Source organism: Canis lupus, chromosome 15 (assembly GCF_048164855.1).
Source record: "Canis lupus baileyi chromosome 15, mCanLup2.hap1, whole genome shotgun sequence".
NCBI classification, from domain to species: domain Eukaryota; kingdom Metazoa; phylum Chordata; class Mammalia; order Carnivora; family Canidae; genus Canis; species Canis lupus.
This window is the reverse complement of record NC_132852.1, coordinates 7,173,721-7,188,132: the sequence shown is the minus strand read 5'-3', so window position 1 is coordinate 7,188,132 and position 14,412 is coordinate 7,173,721. Positions and strand designations below refer to the sequence as shown.

Genomic DNA, 14,412 nt, shown 5'->3' with positions numbered 1-14,412 from the left:
ACAAAAAAGCTTGATTTCTTCTGCACAGATCCTACTGTCCCTTACTTTCCAGTAAGGGTGGCATGTCCAAGTTTGGATACAGAGTGAAAATAACATTATGATGTGATGTTACAACTGTACATCTACGGTCACACTCAGAGGCGTTTGGTGGTCTTGCAATAATTTCCATTCTACAAAGAACTTGTCAAACTCCTCTGTAAGAAATGAAATGATAACACAGAACAACTATAACATGACCTCAAAAAGCTTTTGCTAGATTCATGAACTTGGCACTGTTTTCCAGAGGTATCAACCCAGGTCCAAATTTGAATTTGAACTGGTCTGAAATCCAGAGTCCACTGCTTCTGGGTCAGGAGGTGCCACAGAGCAGATGGTAGCAAAATAGTCGTAAAAAGTTATGTTCAGTGGGAGGCTGGGCATTTCCCTTTGGAATAAGAGTCCTTGTTAGTTTGCTTCTCTTCAGTCTTAATGTGGGAGAGAGTTATGGGAACATAATAAAATCATTGTGTTCAATCAGGCTGGATGCAGTTATTGCCCCAAAAGTAAGCACTTAATTTCCTTCCTACAATTTCCAAGCAATGACCAAGACACATCGCTAGCAAGACCCAACACATACTTATGTGTTCAGACAAAATTCTTTCAATATAAATAGAAGAAAAGCATTGGGAAGTGGGGAGCATGAGGAGAGGGTCAAACATACTCACTTCAACCCCAGGTCCTCAGCATCATATCCACTCTCAACCCTGACTGCTCACTGCCTCTTACCTGCAAGTGGCCCCCACTCTCCCCGAGGCTGAAGGACCGGCAGGTTCCTGGATAGACCCCATATGAAATCCACACTATCCCAATATAAGATCATGACAAAGACCCAGGTTTAAATATCAGTGTCCCCTAGTTTCAGTTGAAGGCCATATCCCATGAACACACCAGATAGATGGTTCTTCCATACGTACAGAACACACACTTCGCACAACACAAAATATTTCCAGTATGGGACTGTGTTCAGGTTTGGAGTGAGTGAGTGACGCTGTGTGTGTGGGTGTGTGCGCCCATGTGCACCAAAGTTAGGAGACACATCCCTGGACTGCTTCCCCAGACCTCTGTCCCTTCTTGCTCGTCCTCTTGGTAGGTCGGGCTCTTCCTGGCACATGCGGGAGTTTGGCCACGTCCCCGGCCACCTGAGGTGGGATCATCCCAGCTGCAGAGGTGAGCAGGTCGACGGTCTGCTGAGGATGATTCTTCGGCATCTCAGGTCTGTATTTGGAGTGGTGAAGGATGACTGCGTTCGCAGGAAGAGCAATTTCTCTTCCCCTGACATTGAGTTCAGGCTGAGGGCGGTTGCATTCTTGGAGGCATCTCCACTGGTCTAATGTCATTTGTTGCCTTGAGGTCTCTTCCCCACGCTCCTCCAACTCAGGAAGATTCACGGAGGGATCCGTTGCCAGCTCTCCTGAGGCCTCACCCACCACTGTGGGGTCTGCCTCGGGAGATGCGAGTCCTCCCTCCTTGACTGACTCCCTCCCAAGGTCTCTCTCCAGATCAGTCTTCTGCATATAAAAGAGGATATAGGCAGGTTGGTGCAGCGCACAAGTCACATCACAGGCGCTGACCTTAGCATCATCCATTTTATACCACTGGCCATTTCCTGCCTTTACGAAACAGAAGTAATGTCCGCTGTGGCAACTCCTCCCAGCGTGCACCAGCACGGCATAGAGCACATAAACCAAGAGTCCTGCCCTCTGCTCAGACAGGCAGTGTTGCATGTCAAGGCGCTCAGGATATCGCACCTCCTTAGTCATTTTGTTGCCTGTCAAGTCTGAGAATCGTCTCAAGACCAGGATGAGGACCTTCGGGGAAGTGTGCAAAGTCAACACCTTGGATGCAGGCACCTTCTCCAGACACTTACTACAATGGTAGGCATTTTCACCTTCCAGCAGTTCGGGCTTCACCAACTGCTCCAAAGCTTGGCTGACGCTGTGAGCAGCCCCGATGTCCAGGCTGATGTCCAGGTAAGGTTCCAGAGTGCTCGAAATGCCTTGGCAGTGGAGACACTGGATTTGAGACCTCCAGTACCCCCCAAAGAGTTGCTGGATGAGGGTGCTGTCCTGAGGACGCTCAGGGTCTGAGAGCTTGTCCTCAGGCAAGCACGCTTGCTGCATTGCATCCAGAATGAACATGAGATACTCATGGGCATCTTCCTGCTTGTGTCTGTGGAAGGCGGCGAGCAGGAGTGGCAGGGGCCGGAGCACACGTCCAGGATGGCAGAGAACCCGCGTCAGGTGAGCCTGCAGGGTACACAGCATGCAGGATGTCTGCCTCCTACAGGTGGTCCCGTGCTGCTGGGACAGCATGTAGCTGGCGAGGGGCTCTGTGTAGGTCAGACACTGTAGGGTCGCATTCACATAGCAAGTGTTGCCCATGTTCTGAAGCCCGGCTCCCACCTGGGAAAGGCTCTTCCAACTCAGAGGCGTCTTGGTGGGAGGCAGCCCTGCTGTTGCGGGAGCCAACGGGTCAGTCGGGGAGGAGAGAGTCTTTGATGCAGGGGATGTCGTCTCGGGCACAGAGGGTCCTCCGTGGACTTCAGCACCGCCTCTCCTTGACCAGCATGACTGGGGTTTGGGAGAGGCGCTGAACTGAGGCTCCTCTGAGGGGTGGAGGTGGGCAGCCTCCATGTCTGCAGAAACAGTGTCCACAAGATACATTCAACCAGGAGCTTCGGGTCGCAAAGGGATGCTCCTCTCACTGTGCCAGTTTCCAAATGTCAGATAGTGAACCTCACCTCCACCTTTTATGGCTTTTGGGCCCTGGGATAAGGCACAAAGTCCTCTCATCCACTCTAATTGCTTGATTGGATTACGGGATTTGGGTGTGGTCCCTCCCTGACGGAGACCATTCAGGTCAGCCCAGCTCCTATTCTTGCCTCCCACAACAGGCAACTTTCAGATTATTCTCAACCTCCTTAACTGTCCCTGCACCTTTCTCAACAGAATTTGTTCAGAGTTTCTATGTTCAGAGGAAACCTTTTTGAATGTCCTTTCCTTTGAGTAACCCCAAGCGAGCCAAGGAGTGTTAGACGTTAGTGCTCTAGGACAGGGAAGATCACTTTCCCAAAGGAGCGCAGGTATCACATAGGAACTCGTTCTCCTCACCAGCCAGAATGTTTGTAGCTGTAACCAATCATTTGGGAATATGGCATCCATTGCTTGGCTTCTCCACTTCTATCTCTCTGGACTATGATTCCAATCTACAAAGATTGTGAATGTTTTGATGAATACCAGTTTCTGCCTTGGTGTGGCCCGGGTCCACCACAACAGGAATTCTCTCACTGGGAAACATTCTTTTGGGAAACATTCCTTTGAAACTCCCTTTCCTACAAGAGTGTATATCTTAAATCCAGTGTTTATATGCCTCATTTTACCTGTCCAAGACCGCGGGACCTTGGACACAAGGCATCAAGCACCAGATGCCCCGTAACACACTGGGACGCAACCCTCCTTCCCCTGGCCTTGGGCTCCAGGAGGCTGAAGGAGAATGTGGAGCCGGGGAGTCAGCAGGACCAGCAGCACCAGGCTGGGCTGTTGAACCAGGCTGAGAGGGAGAAGGCAGGGAGACGAAGGTGAGGAATGGGGCTGGTGACCCGAACACCAAGGCTGATATGACAGACCCCGAGTCCGTGTGCATACACAGTGTGCAGGGCGGCTGCGGGCAGAGCCAGGCTGGGCGAGGCAGGCAGAGGAGCTCCCAGACTAACAGGGTCCACATTTGGGTGATGGAGCTGTCCCTGCTGATTTGGTGTGGGGTTTGCGGCTGGACAAATGTCCCTGCACCAGTGAATCTATGGAGCTTGGCACATGCCAAGGCAGACCCTTTCTGACGCTGCATGAAACAAACTGCCTGGACGACCTGTTCAGCTCCCGATAGTTAGGATGAGGGGCAGAGGTGGGCGTAGAGTGGCTGCGGAGGGAAAGGACCAGGTTGGCCTAAGCCCCGAGCAGGTGTCCGGCTGGAAGCCAGGGAAGGGAGTTCCTTCTCCTTTCCATGCCTTGATTTCTGGTGCAGGCAGGAAGCCAAGCAGAGGAAGGGCCTGCTCCACAGGTTCTCCAGGAGTCCCCGGGAGGGGCAGAAGTGCACCTGGAAGGAAGACACGGAATCTTGTGACTATGTGAGGGTGAGTGTGCGCTGCGTCCCGGGCTGTGCCCTTCTGGACTCGCTGGGCTCCATGGGCCTCCTGGGGGAGGCGGGGCTCCACTTCCTCTCTGACCAATGGCAGTTGAGCAGCGTGGATTTGCACACTTTTTTCCCTTGGTGCCCATGATGTTGCCTTATGCCTGGTATTTGTGCGAACACTGGCTGTTTGACGTGTGAAGGTCATTGGCGGGCACTCCTGGAGCACATACCAACCTCAGAGAAGAACAGGCCGCTGTCCTTTGTGACACATCATCCCACACTGCCCATCCGCACTCAGGAGCTCCCACCATGACTCTCCAGCTGCAGGACTCCTATCGCCTCATGAGCAGAGAGGATGGAAGCGCTGGTCCAATGGAGGAAGCATCGCTGTGAGGCAGGACTTTGCGTGTCCCCCCCATGTCTCAAGGGCATCAACAGCATCCTGTCAGGCCTTTGTTTGGACGAGCCCTGCAGCCAGATTCCCTACTCCTAGGTCAACAGATCCCAACTCTTTCTTTCCCTGTTCCGGGGGAGGGGGTGGTTACTAAGGTCGTGGGCGTTTGTTGGTTTCTTTCCTGAATGTTCATTTTGCCTTGGTGCCGGGGCCAAACTCATGGAGTCCCGTGTGTTTTCTTTTCCCACAGCGTCCACACATGCCGATGCTCGTCTACACCACCAGGAGGCCTTCTATCCCTGACCCTGCCTTGCCGATGGAACCACATACTCAGCCCCCTGACATAAGACTCCGGTCCCAATCCACCTCTCGTCTCAGAAGCCCTCAAGTTAGCCTCAGCCCACTTGGTGGACCTCCTGATGCCCAGGATGTGCCGATCGCTGACACCCCTCAGCCGGGTCGCCAACCCTTTGTCAGGGCTGATAGCTTGGTTGTGCAGCAGAGAGCCAAGAGGCCCTGCAGAGTCTCCCTCGAGGGTCACCAGGCTGGCTCCCAGGGCCATGGGCTGGGACACACCCAGGCACCACCCAAGTATCCTGAGGAGAACACCCGTCCCGCTGTCAGCAACGCATTGGCAAATAATTCCCAAATGTTCCTCCAGACTCCAGGCAAGAAATGTGCCCAGATGCCCCTAGACAGGTCCCAGAACTCCTGAAAGAAACCGTGATGGAGCCCCAGCCAGCACACCTCCGGGATCATCGAGGAAGCCCCTGTGGGGATTTCGGGGAGTCTGTGTCCTCCAGGAAGTAGACGTGCCTGTGGATGCACAGCCAGGCCCCTGCAGCCCAGGAAGACACCTGCCTTCCGGCCAAGAAAGGGCCCCCAGCCCACACCTGCCACACCTCACCTGGAGATGCTGCAGCCGTGCACTGAGCCCCCACGGCCGCCCTCTGCGCGGGCCCCCACTCAGCCCCTGAGAATGGTCTTCACCAGATTGGACAGAAGGTGCTGGAGCTCCCGGTTCCTCGCAGCTCCCTCATCCTTCTTCCCGAGAAGCCAGGCCCTGCTCAGGGCCTTCCTGTCCCACACATGTCGGACGGAGCCTGTGTCTGTGGCCCCTGGAGTGTCCTCCATGGTGACCTACAGGTGTCCTCATCCTCAGAAGACACTGAGAGCGAATGAGCCAGCTCCTGGCCTCGGACATTGTCCTCCACCCCAAGCACCCTGAGGGGGTGACTGCGGACCTGAGGACGTGGCCCCTCCTGGACTCATGTGGGGAATCAGCACTTGCTCAGCTCCTTTGCATGGGAATTCTTGGGTCCACAGCCTGCTTCCTCTCATACTCCTGGGGCCGTGCACAGACACTGAACCCCAAAGGCACACAATGCACTTTTCTTTAGGGAAATCCGTGTGCTGGGGCAAAGGCTACTCTTCCCTCTGGAATGTCAATTTTCTCTTCAGCAAATAGATTCTCCTAGAAATGGAGGGAATTTCGAATGAGCACTTGTGACTCCAATGGAAATAGAAACTCAGACTTTAAGCTCTCATTGGCGTACACATGTCTGCATTTGGGTTTTCAGCTTTGAACAGCCGCTGTGGGCCCTGCAAATGGACACTGTGTTTTCTCCTGAGATGAGCTTTTCTTGACTCAGTGGTGGTAGCTTTGCCGAAACTGTGATTGTCGATATTTAACCCAGGCAGTACGTTCATTCTTTAGTGTTAATTTAGAATTGTGTGTAGTGTTTTTCTGTTAATAAAATATTAGCACAAATGAATAGTGTGCATGTCATTCTTTTGATCTTGTTTTGTGGGGTTTTTATTGCTCAGCATTTCTGAACCTCTCCATAGTTATATTAATTCCTCCAGCCATAATTACTTGAGAGGAGACAGCAGCTTGATAGGTTCAGGGGATACGTAGATATTGAGGGTCTCCTGCACACCCAGTGTTCTGCATGAAGTACTACCCAGGCAACGTGGATCCCTGAGCATCCAGTGTGGGTGCCATGTGCTCCGCATGGGGCCTCGGTCACACGTGCTCTGTAATGGGATGAGTTGACGGTTTCATTCTTTATATATCCTGAAACCCACTTCAATGTTGGATATTGATGCCTCCTTTCAGAGGCCTGACCATGGAGATTTATCTCCTTCCAGATGATTTCCTAAGAAGGCAAAGTTTACTAGTGGGCATGTAATGGTCCAAATAGCACGAGACCCAGGACTGGGTACTTCCCTCTGACTGTCTCTCTTTCTCTCTCTGTCCCTCGTTCTCAGGCATATCTCTGAAGTCGGCCAATGGAAACAATACAACACCATGTGATACCAAACCAAATGAAACTCAGCAAAACCAAACCAACCCAAACGAAACCAAACCAAAGCACATCCATGGTTGTGTCATGAGGATTTCTTTTTTAGGAAAACAACTGACTGCTCTTTCCTCACTCCAGAGCTCCTGTTCAAGGGTGTTCCCTCTCTCTGTGCATATGGAGGGTAGAGGAGCTCCTCGATGTGCACACTAGGCTCTTAAAAGTCAGAGGGCAGTAGAGAAGCCACGGTGTGGGATCCTTCTCCCACCCTCAAGCCCTAAGTAACTCCCATTCATGCAATCATTATGTGACCCGGGTCAGAGTCTGATCCCTGGAGCCTCAGGCCCCTGTCTCATTCCATGAAAGCTGCCCTATTGCTACCTCATGGCTTCTGAGGAAAATGCAGCTTCCTGGGCACTCAAGGGATGCATGCCACAACTGAAATATTCCCTACTTTCTGGAAGCCCGTGAGGATCCCAGAGGTCCAAGGGTAGGAAGGCCTATCCTCACAGGGGATGTCGGGATTGGAGCTAGTGAAGTAGCCTAAGGATTCTTTGACCTGCAGGTATATAGGGCACAGGGGTGAGGAGGCAGGCAGGCTTGAGCAAAGGGCCTTCAGGCTGGGCTTTCCAGCAGAACTGGCACTTCATGTCCTTGGAGGGGATTTGGTCCATGTGCCCAAGGAGACCAGGGAGAAAGGCTAGCAGAAGAAGTCCTGGGCAGGCCTGTGCTCTCCCCTCTAGTCACCTCACGTGTCTTTTCTTCCCTGCCATCAAAACACCAAACCAAAGCAAACCAGACCAAATCTATCTTCCCAATGGAAAATCCACTCTCATCCAGATATGGAGGAAGACAGAGTTATCTGGACAAGCTGGCATAGGTTATGGATATACCATGAGCCTGAGACACTAAATCTCAAATTGTCAAGAAGCAAAACTTATATATGGAGAACAATAAAATTCATTCCAGTGACAAGAAGCCAAACATAAAGAATGTATCTATAAAATATGAGTGTAAAAAATCGAAGTTATCAAATGTCTTAAAATCAAAGAGTTGAGAAAACACGAAACCAGTGGAAAAGGGGAAAAAGACAACATCATGGAATTTTAAACTGCAGATATAGGAATCATTAGATGAACAGTCAAATTCTCTATACTGTGTTGTCCCACACCTGGAATACGCAGCCCTTTGATGTCCATACACATGGTGTTCATGGCATCTTGGGAGCTGACCTCCCGGGGGAGGGGCCTGCTGCACTGATGCTCAGGGTCTGTTCCTGGTCCGGCTTACACGACCCCTTGCCTCGGGGCTGGGCTCACTGTGAGCTCTTTCTGGTTTTCCTGTGTGGCTTTGTTCCCTGAAAGCCCCCTGTGCCTCTTTAGGAGACCAACATGAAATGGCTGGAATCTGATCTCCAGCCTCAGAGCAGAAAGATCAGGGTCCCGCTCTTCAGTAAGCACTCAGGGCCAAGCAGGAGTCACTGGGGTCTGCCAGACCCTGCAGACGCCTTTGGTGAGCGCCCAGACCAGTCTGCCAGGAGAAGAGAGAGGGTTGTCCTGTTACTGTTCCTTCCAGGGTCTCTGCACTGAGAGCTGTCCCCCGGGGGTGCACCTACACTCTCTGCCTCTCCCAGGGGAAGGGGCAGGGTCCCCACTTCCCTGTCCTTTGCAGGATTCCCATGTGGAGAGTGGTCAGCCGATTAGGCAAAGTGGTTCCAGTTTTAGGGCCAACTGAGCTGAGAGGCCCCTCGCACTCTTGTTGGCCATGACCAGTGTCCACACCCCAAGGCTTGGGAACTCCACCCCCGTGGACACCCCCATTCTTTATGGGACTCTCAGAATTCTGAGACACTGTGTCCAGAGTAGTGTCTGCCCATTTCACCACCTGAGCTCATTTCAGGCAAGGTTGTGTCTCACCGGATCAGATTGCCAAGGCAGATTGCAATGTGGGCTCTGTGGCCCTTCCCTTTCCCGATTCTGGGGTGCATAAACTGCCCGCCCTGCCATTCACCTTCTGATATATCACTTTGGATTCACGTCTCGCATCTCCCACCTTGCAGAAGGTGGTCGCTTTTCAGTGAAGAGTTCCAGCAATTCTTTTATTAAACGTCAGGTGGGATTCCTACCTTTTCACAACGATCGGATAGCATCTACCTACCTTCAAGGATCCAGCTGAGCGGAGGTCTCCAATTTTCGACAATCTTGCCCCTTCACTATCTTATTTCATTGCAATTGTAATTTGCCAGTGTTTTGCACAGTTGACCTCACTGAATTTTTAAATATATTTATTCTTGCGATAACAATAATCAATTATCTCAGGTTCCTCGGGGAGTTGGTACATACACAATGCCTAATATAATCAGTAATTTATTATGAAAATACAAGTATTGTGATGAATCAATTTTGAGTTTATGATGTGCATAGGAAAGGGTTAGAGGATGACAATACCTTATTTCAAATCCAACAGTAGATACGGATGCATTTATGGGAAGCCGGAATGCCCACTGTCCACCTATTTTCTGTCAAATGCACCGAGTCCTATTTGGGAATTTTCAAATCTGATGTAGAATACGCTTCTTGCTCAACTGTTGTTTAACTGATGTAGCAGGATCTGATGACTCTACCTTTGCTTATTTAATAGAGGATGCTCAGGCATAGCTGGTGGTTTTCCTATCCTGAGGAATCCACACACATGTAGAGAAAGTATCCTCTTCTCTTTTATAACATAAAATAAATATGTGTCATTTGCTTCAAAAAGTTAAAATACATTGGAACCAGATCTAATGAGGTATGAATACATGTGGAAAACCATTTGACTTTCTAAGACAGCATTTATAATCATTCCTTTATGTATGGATGTGTGTATTCTTTGAGTATCTGTGTGTGTTGGGGGTTTGTTTCAGGAAAGAGGGTCTACCTGGAGGAAGAGCAGACCTTGCCCATCCCACACCCCTGTCCTCCAAAGCCCCAACTGCCCAGAAAATTCTAGTGATGAGTGACCTGTCACTCTTCCTGAAATTTTCTCTCTCCGAGAACAATCATGTCTAAGTCGAGTTGTGACTCTGAGCCCGGGCTGTGGATCTCCTCCTAAATAGTTCCCTCTGTGCCCTGAAATCCTGTGTCAGTCATTATGGCTGGAGCCGCTTCGGAAAACCAACCATCCTCTACAGCACTGGATCCAGGAATTCTAGATGAATGAAGACTGACAGGTATTTTTGGAATTAAAGGGTTTAAATTCTCAAAGTGGAGTTAGATTTTGAATGACTACATCCAATGAAGTGTCTTTTATTGTTGATTTGATCTGAACTGACAGGAATCTTAAGTGAAATGGCAATAGGGCAGGACACATGAATGATGAAGGAAAAAGCCACAGAAAAAGCCACATACTCAAGTCAATCTGTACAAATTTCGGTATCTAAACCTCTGCTGGATTAACATCTGCATTCAGACACACACACACACACACACACACACACACACACACACACTCACACTATGAAAACCCACAGAATCATCCATTCAGCTCCCTGCACGCTGTGGCCAGCACCTCCTGGATGACCTTCTCCCACCTGTGCTATCCACACCTGAGCAAGTCCACCCACCTGTTCCCATTGCATAGGGGAGGTCACAGGAAGGAGCCTTGCACCGTGAGCTCAGACCAGCAGAGGGCGACGCTGGCCAGCCCAAGTTGTTCCTAGGCTTCCAGGAGGACCCCACTTTGTGCAGCTGCTCAGGCTGGCAGGTGTGCAGCTCCACACTTTGGGCTGCAGCGTGTGCATTTGCTAGAGCTGCAGAAGCACGATGATTATTGACAGAAGGTCTGGGGACGTGGTTCCCACCTTGCAACTCTAGTGTTGACACAGCTGGACACTGCCTGCTGAGGAAAGGCGAAAAATCCTTCCTGTGCTGTGCTTCCAATGCTCTGCAGTCCTGCTCATCCCCTGTGCAGCCCCTGCACCTGGGGAAACCATGGCTTTCATTGGAAGCCTGGAGATCCTACTGGGAGGTCAATATTGGTTTGGAAAAGAGTAGATCAGGTTGTGACCCTGTAAGTGCCAGGAAGTTTCTGATAATATTGCCCTGCGAGTAATGGGTCCTCCTGCTTCACCCCCGGCCAGGACCTTCCAAACAGGAAAGGAGGGCTGAGGAATAGCTCTCAAGAGCAATGTTACTCCATATCTATTTCTCCATCGACTGTGTGTTCATCTATCGCTGACGAGCCTCCCTGTCATCCATCTCTCCTCCATCATCTCTCCATCCTACACCTAGAAATTTCTCATTCCTCACAATGCACATATTCACTTTCACATAATAGGAGATGAGATGACTTTCCTGCCGCTCTGCACCCGATTTCACAGAAACTACTAAGGCAGGACTGTCTTGGCCCAGTACATGGTAGTTTTTAAACATAACTGTCTTGTGTTTTCAAATGACTTAGCCTGTGAATAAATCCAGCAAAAATGACATTGGCACAGGCATGTTGACTCCTCTCTCTCCTAGAAAGTCCTGCCTGCAAGGCTGCTGCTTCCTGGTGAATAGCTCCATGTCCAAGAGAAGAGAAAAAGGAAACACAGGAGCCCCCGTTTGGACAAACACCACAATGTCCTCCATTAACCTGGTCATGAACATGTCTGCACGTGGCCTGGCCCAGAGCCTGATCCTTTGTCCTCCTGAGCGCTTGCCCCATGGCCCATAGCCTTCCCCATCGCTGTGACACAGTCAGCACACACGAGCTGCACTGGAGCTTCAGTTCTGTGAAAGCAAGCGTTCCAGAAGACAGGACAACCACCCCCTTCTGCTTTCTTCTAAATAGCACATGAGATAGTGAACATGCATGTCAACATAGATATCATTTAATTTGGAAAAATGTGTGTGGTGTCAGTCTTCTTGGATGTGTAACTCATGAATCGAAGGGTGAGGAAAAGATCGGTTTTCTGAAATAGCTGCAGTTTTGAACACCTGACCCAGGGTCACAGGGCACAGAGGGTCCCATTCGGGAGCAAATCCACAACCCCAGACTCAGAATCACAACAGGAGACCAGACGACACCTTCTGCAGGGTTTGCCTTGGATTCAGGAGCCTAGGATCCTGGGAAGCTGTTGTCCATCCCTGCCCAAGGGGACTGTCACCTTCTGGGCCTCCAGAATGAGGGTACCGGTGCCCACTTGTGTGCACATAGGACCTCGTGGACCTGGACGCATGTACACACCAAGGAAGAACGTGTGGGTGGGGGTATGTCCTGCAGGTGACACCTGCCTCCAAGTTCATAGATATGAGGCCAGAGTGGCCTGGGGACATCTGGGGGAAGCACCCGCTAGGATACCCCTGTCCCACAGTCAAGACGCCGACCATCCCCGATGGGCACAACGGCTTGTTGGGGTCAAACCGGGGAAGACTGGACAGTCGTGTCTGAACCCAGGCGTGTGTCCAGGCTGGGGTCCTGGGTGCACACAGTCCTTCCCTGGGGCCTGTGGACAGGGCTGCGGTCGTGTCCCTGGCCATCGCCTGCAGGGAGGGGGGAAGCATCGGCAGCACGAGCACTGCCCCTGAAGCTTCCTCCAGGAGTGGGTCAGGGAGGGGGCCCCAGGCAGTGAGGTCACTTCCGTGTCACAGAGCCCAACAGAACTCGGAACCCCCGTAACCAGGCACCCGCATCCAGTGCAGCCCCAGCTCAGGCTCACTTGGCTGGAGACATCTGCTACTGGAGGATGTTCTCTTGCTGCCGGCCCACATCTGGGGGCTCTGGCTCCCAGGAACCCCAGGGGTGCGGCTTGTTCCAATGCTGTAGGCAGTGGCTCCAGCATAGGTACCAAGGTGTCAGGGCGGTGATCCGGAGGCGCCGTCAGGTAACACAGCGCGGGCCAGACCAGGCCCCCTGTGCCACCATCCTGGGAGACTCATCCCCTCCTCCTCAGGTTCAGGGAACCAGGAATGTGTGGGCAGGTCCCATGCAGGCTGGGGGACGCTACAGGGTGGCACATTCCCCGGGGATCCCTTCAGGGTCACCCTGATGTCACAGTGGGCAGGGGGGAAACAGGGTTCCTGAGGTCCTCTACCCGCCCCGGAGTCACCCCAAGACCTTGCAGCCGCATCCCTTTGCTGTTCCCGGAGGTGGTGGGTGCCGCCTGCGCTGTGGTGTGTCTGGGTGGAGGCAGCTGGGGGTGTGGCCCAGCCGAGGGGGCCAGACCGGGCACTGAGGCCTCCTGCCTGGCTGCCGGGCACTGTCTCTACAGAGCTCCACCCGGGACGTGGGGCGCGAGCGGGAGAAAGGGGTCGTCTGCCCCAACGCCTCCAGGAACAGGGAGGTGCCCTGCACAGCTAACAGAGGCCAGCGCGGGCTCAGGGTGTGTGCAGGGGCTGGGCCCCCCGACACCCGGGCCCTGATGCAGCAGGAAGGGCCCCGGGTCCCAGAAGCCAGCCTGCTACCCCCTGGGCCCCCCGACACTCCTGCTCCCACATGAGTCTGGATCCCCCCCTCCCCACACCTGCCCCCATGGCCCTGCCCCTGCCTGGGCCAGATGCAGAGTCCCTGCGCACAGATGTGTGGGAACATCAGAATAGAGCCCTCAGGGGAGGCCTGGTCGCCCGGGGGTTAGCGCCTGCCTTCCCCCAGGCCTGATCTCCGAGGCCCGGGATCGAGCCCTGCCTGGGCTCCCTGCACGGGCTGCTTCTCCCTCTGTCTGTGTGGCTGCCTCTCTCGGTCTCTCTCTCTGTGTCTCTGGAGGTCCTTGTACTGATCCAAATATTTTGAACATTTATCCTCTGAGATTGTTTCTCTATTGCATAGTTGGTCCTGTTTGTGTAAGAGACAGGCAGGGAGCTTGAGCGGGAGAGGGAGCCCCAGCTCCTCAAGCCCACGGGGCCCCAGCGCAGGGCCTGCCGGGGCGGGATCCCAGGCCTCCTGGCGGCTCCCTGCAGGCTGCACGTCCCATCTGTTCCACCTCAGGGTACAGGGGCCTTGGCCAGGAAGGGGCATCGGATCGCCCCGAAGAAGCTCAGCCGGACGGAGCTGCTGGAGTACAAAGTCCGACAACTGCTGCTCGCCTTGCAGCGCAGGGACGTCATCTACGTCTTCAGCTTTTTGGAGGATTATCGTACATTCGCCACCACGGACGAGGTGCTGGATCTGCTGTTCACCGAGTGAGCACCTGCCCCTCCGCAGCCCAGGGCTGGGCCATCTGCTGCTGGGGAGGCTGGGGATGGTGTGGGCTTCCCGGCCTCGGGCTGCTCCCCCGCCTGGAGCAGGGTCCCCCAGGGCCTAGCGGGGTCCTGGAGGGCAGCCCTGGGGCTTGGCCTGTGGTGGGTCGGCCAGAGGGGCTGTGCCTGTGCTCAGCAGCCGTCCTCCTCCCAGTGACCAGGCCTGTGCCTCCTCCTCCCCGCCCCCCCCCATCACCAGGGTCCTGAGCGGCCTGTTTCCCCATTGAAAGGGAGGTTTGAGAGTCCATCGGGGGTCTGTGTCCTGGGGCAGCCAGACTGGGGGACCCCGGGACCCCCCAAGCCCACTAGGATATGGGCCAAGGGCCTGGCCGGAGCCCTTTCATGCTCAAGC

General features: G+C 53.2%; 1 protein-coding gene across 1 annotated transcript; it reads right to left on the bottom strand.

The window, feature by feature from the left end:
• Positions 1-1,064: 1,064 nt before the first annotated feature.
• On the bottom strand, positions 1,065-2,781 carry LOC140604487 (ubiquitin carboxyl-terminal hydrolase 17-like protein 6). The gene has a single exon (XM_072775740.1). The coding sequence runs from the start codon at positions 2,700-2,702 to the stop codon at positions 1,065-1,067; it is 1,638 nt and encodes a 545-aa protein (XP_072631841.1). The 5' UTR covers positions 2,703-2,781.
• Between the last annotated feature and the right edge of the window lie 11,631 nt (positions 2,782-14,412).